Source organism: Alligator sinensis, unplaced genomic scaffold (genome assembly GCF_000455745.1).
Source record: "Alligator sinensis unplaced genomic scaffold, ASM45574v1 scaffold520_1, whole genome shotgun sequence".
NCBI classification, from domain to species: Eukaryota; Metazoa; Chordata; order Crocodylia; family Alligatoridae; genus Alligator; species Alligator sinensis.
Window position 1 is genome coordinate 490,315 of NW_005842064.1, and position 2,087 is coordinate 492,401.

The 2,087-nt window shown below is 51.4% G+C and overlaps 1 protein-coding gene across 3 annotated transcripts in view; it reads right to left on the bottom strand.

Moving 5' to 3' along the window:
- Positions 1 to 2,087, bottom strand: part of SKAP1 (src kinase associated phosphoprotein 1) — a 250,306-nt gene that overhangs the window by 63,487 nt on the left and 184,732 nt on the right. For all 3 annotated transcript variants that reach the window (XM_006023279.1, XM_025203752.1, XM_014519786.1), the window contains exon 6: positions 1,556 to 1,639. In XM_006023279.1, the coding sequence (XP_006023341.1) occupies positions 1,556 to 1,639 (84 nt within the window). The remainder of the gene's footprint in view (positions 1 to 1,555; positions 1,640 to 2,087) is intronic.

Genomic DNA, 2,087 nt, shown 5'->3' on the forward strand with positions numbered 1-2,087 from the left:
CGGGGCTCTGCACAAGCCCCCTTGACATTTTCCCCTGCTCTCCCAGCCCCCCCACGGCTGCCCTGCCTGCCTGGGCTCTGGCCCTTTAAGAAAAAAAAAGCCGAGAAAAGCCCCAGGAGTCACTGCTCCTGGTGCAGCCTCAGGGCAACAGGGGCTCCTGCAGAGCCTCCCATGTGGATCGCCCCCCACTGGCAGGAGCGGTGAGTCCCAGGGTTTTTTCAGGGTTTTTTTTTTTCTAAAAGGGCCATGAGGGGGCTGGGGGAGCAGGGGGTGGGTCTCAGACACTCATGCAGAGCCCCCCCATGCAGCGTGGGGCAGCGGGGATCGCCCCCTGCCTAGCAGCACCCGCTGAACCGGGGCTTTAGTGCTGGGAGCTGGGGCAGGCGGGGTGGCCATTGCTGGGCTGGGAGAGGGGCAGGGGATGGGTCTGGCTGATTCAGATGAATCGAATCAGGACAGTGATTTGAATCACCGAATTGAACCACTGTCCACCCTCCCCACAGACAGGGAGGCAAGAGGTATAGGGGTCTGTTCTCAGCTCCACCACTGGCTTGTTCAATGAGCTCCTTCTTGCTCTGTACCTGTATTTCTTCCCCACCATTTGTCTCTCTTGCCTACTGTTAAGGTCATTTGTAGACACTTTTTAGTGGGTTTAAAGCAAGTTAAATGCCTTTTGCACCACTTTAATGGTATTGCTGTTTGCACATTTGGCAGCGTATTGCCCGTTAATTCCGGCCACTGTAGTACATTTGGCGGCATAATGCGCCTTAAATGACTGGGATACAGCAAATGACTTTGGGGCGCTGCAAAGTAAAACACCTCTGAGGAGTTTTAGTTTCCTACCCTACAGCTGCAGAGGGAAGCACCGGGCTCTGTGCAGCTCAAGGGCTGTGAAGGCAGACCACGCAGGCACAGAAGGAGAAAAAAAAAAAAAGTGGTGAGCCTGATCTCCCCCTGGAGCCTGCCTGAGTTGTGTGGGAGCCCTGTGCTTCCCTCCACGGCTGCGGTGCCCCCCAGGACGCCCAAGACAGGTGCCTAGGGGGCTGTGCTGCCTGGGGGGGGCCCATTGCTGTCATGGAGGGAAGCACCAGCCCCCCTCCCCACAGCTCAGGGACAGCTCTACCCACCAGCAGCTCACTCTCCCCTCCCTGCCGCTGGAGAGGCAGGTAAAGATTGGGTTCCGACACAGGTGTACACAACACGGGGGTTTACTTTGCCCTAAATTGAAGCAGTGTTTTTAAAAAAACACTGCTTTAATTTGGGGAGAATTAAACCTCTGTGTTGTCTACAAATGCTCTAAGATGCTAAACAATAATGTAATAAAAAGAGAGGTCCAGGATTTTATATACCATACTAAGGAAGGAATAGTTTGCTGTGGCTCCTGAAACTCCAAAGACTTCAGAAAGTAAACTAATTTGCATTTCTCCCCTGCCTCCCCCTATTGAGATGTTAGCATTTCCCTGAACAAGAGCTCTGCCCTTCCCCTTGAAGCCCATTTGTGTTCCCAGCCACTGGATGCCGCTTGAAGAACACATGCAGATGCTTGCATACTTACTTTTTTCATTGGCATAGTAGTAAAAGATCTTTCTGTTGAGGACACACCATCGCTTCTGCCATTCTGACCCAAAAAAACTATGGTCTGTACAGAAACGGAAAACAAAAGTGGGTTAAAGGCAGTGGAGAAAAGTCAGCAGAGAGGAAACATTTCTTCAAATCCTGTTTAGTTCCTTCAGTCCTTTTCCCACCACAGTCTCTCAGATCCACCCCAACAGAAGGCGGATTTTGATATCCTCATGCTAGGGCATTAAATTCAGAACCAAGCATTTAATATTGCAATACTTTCTTCAGAATCTAAACTCTCTTCACTAGGAAAAAGCGTATGTTCCAACCTCATGTTCCCTACTGCACCAGGAACTAATATGAGGTAAAATCCCAGTGGAGAATGTGGCGGTCAAGTGGTAGGCCGGGCTGTGGCCAGTAGCCTCGAAACGGCAGGCGGGTACTTTTGACCGATGGAGCGGAATTAGGCACTGAAGCGTACTGGTTGAACAAAGAGATTGTTTACTTACGCCGTCGGTGAATACAGC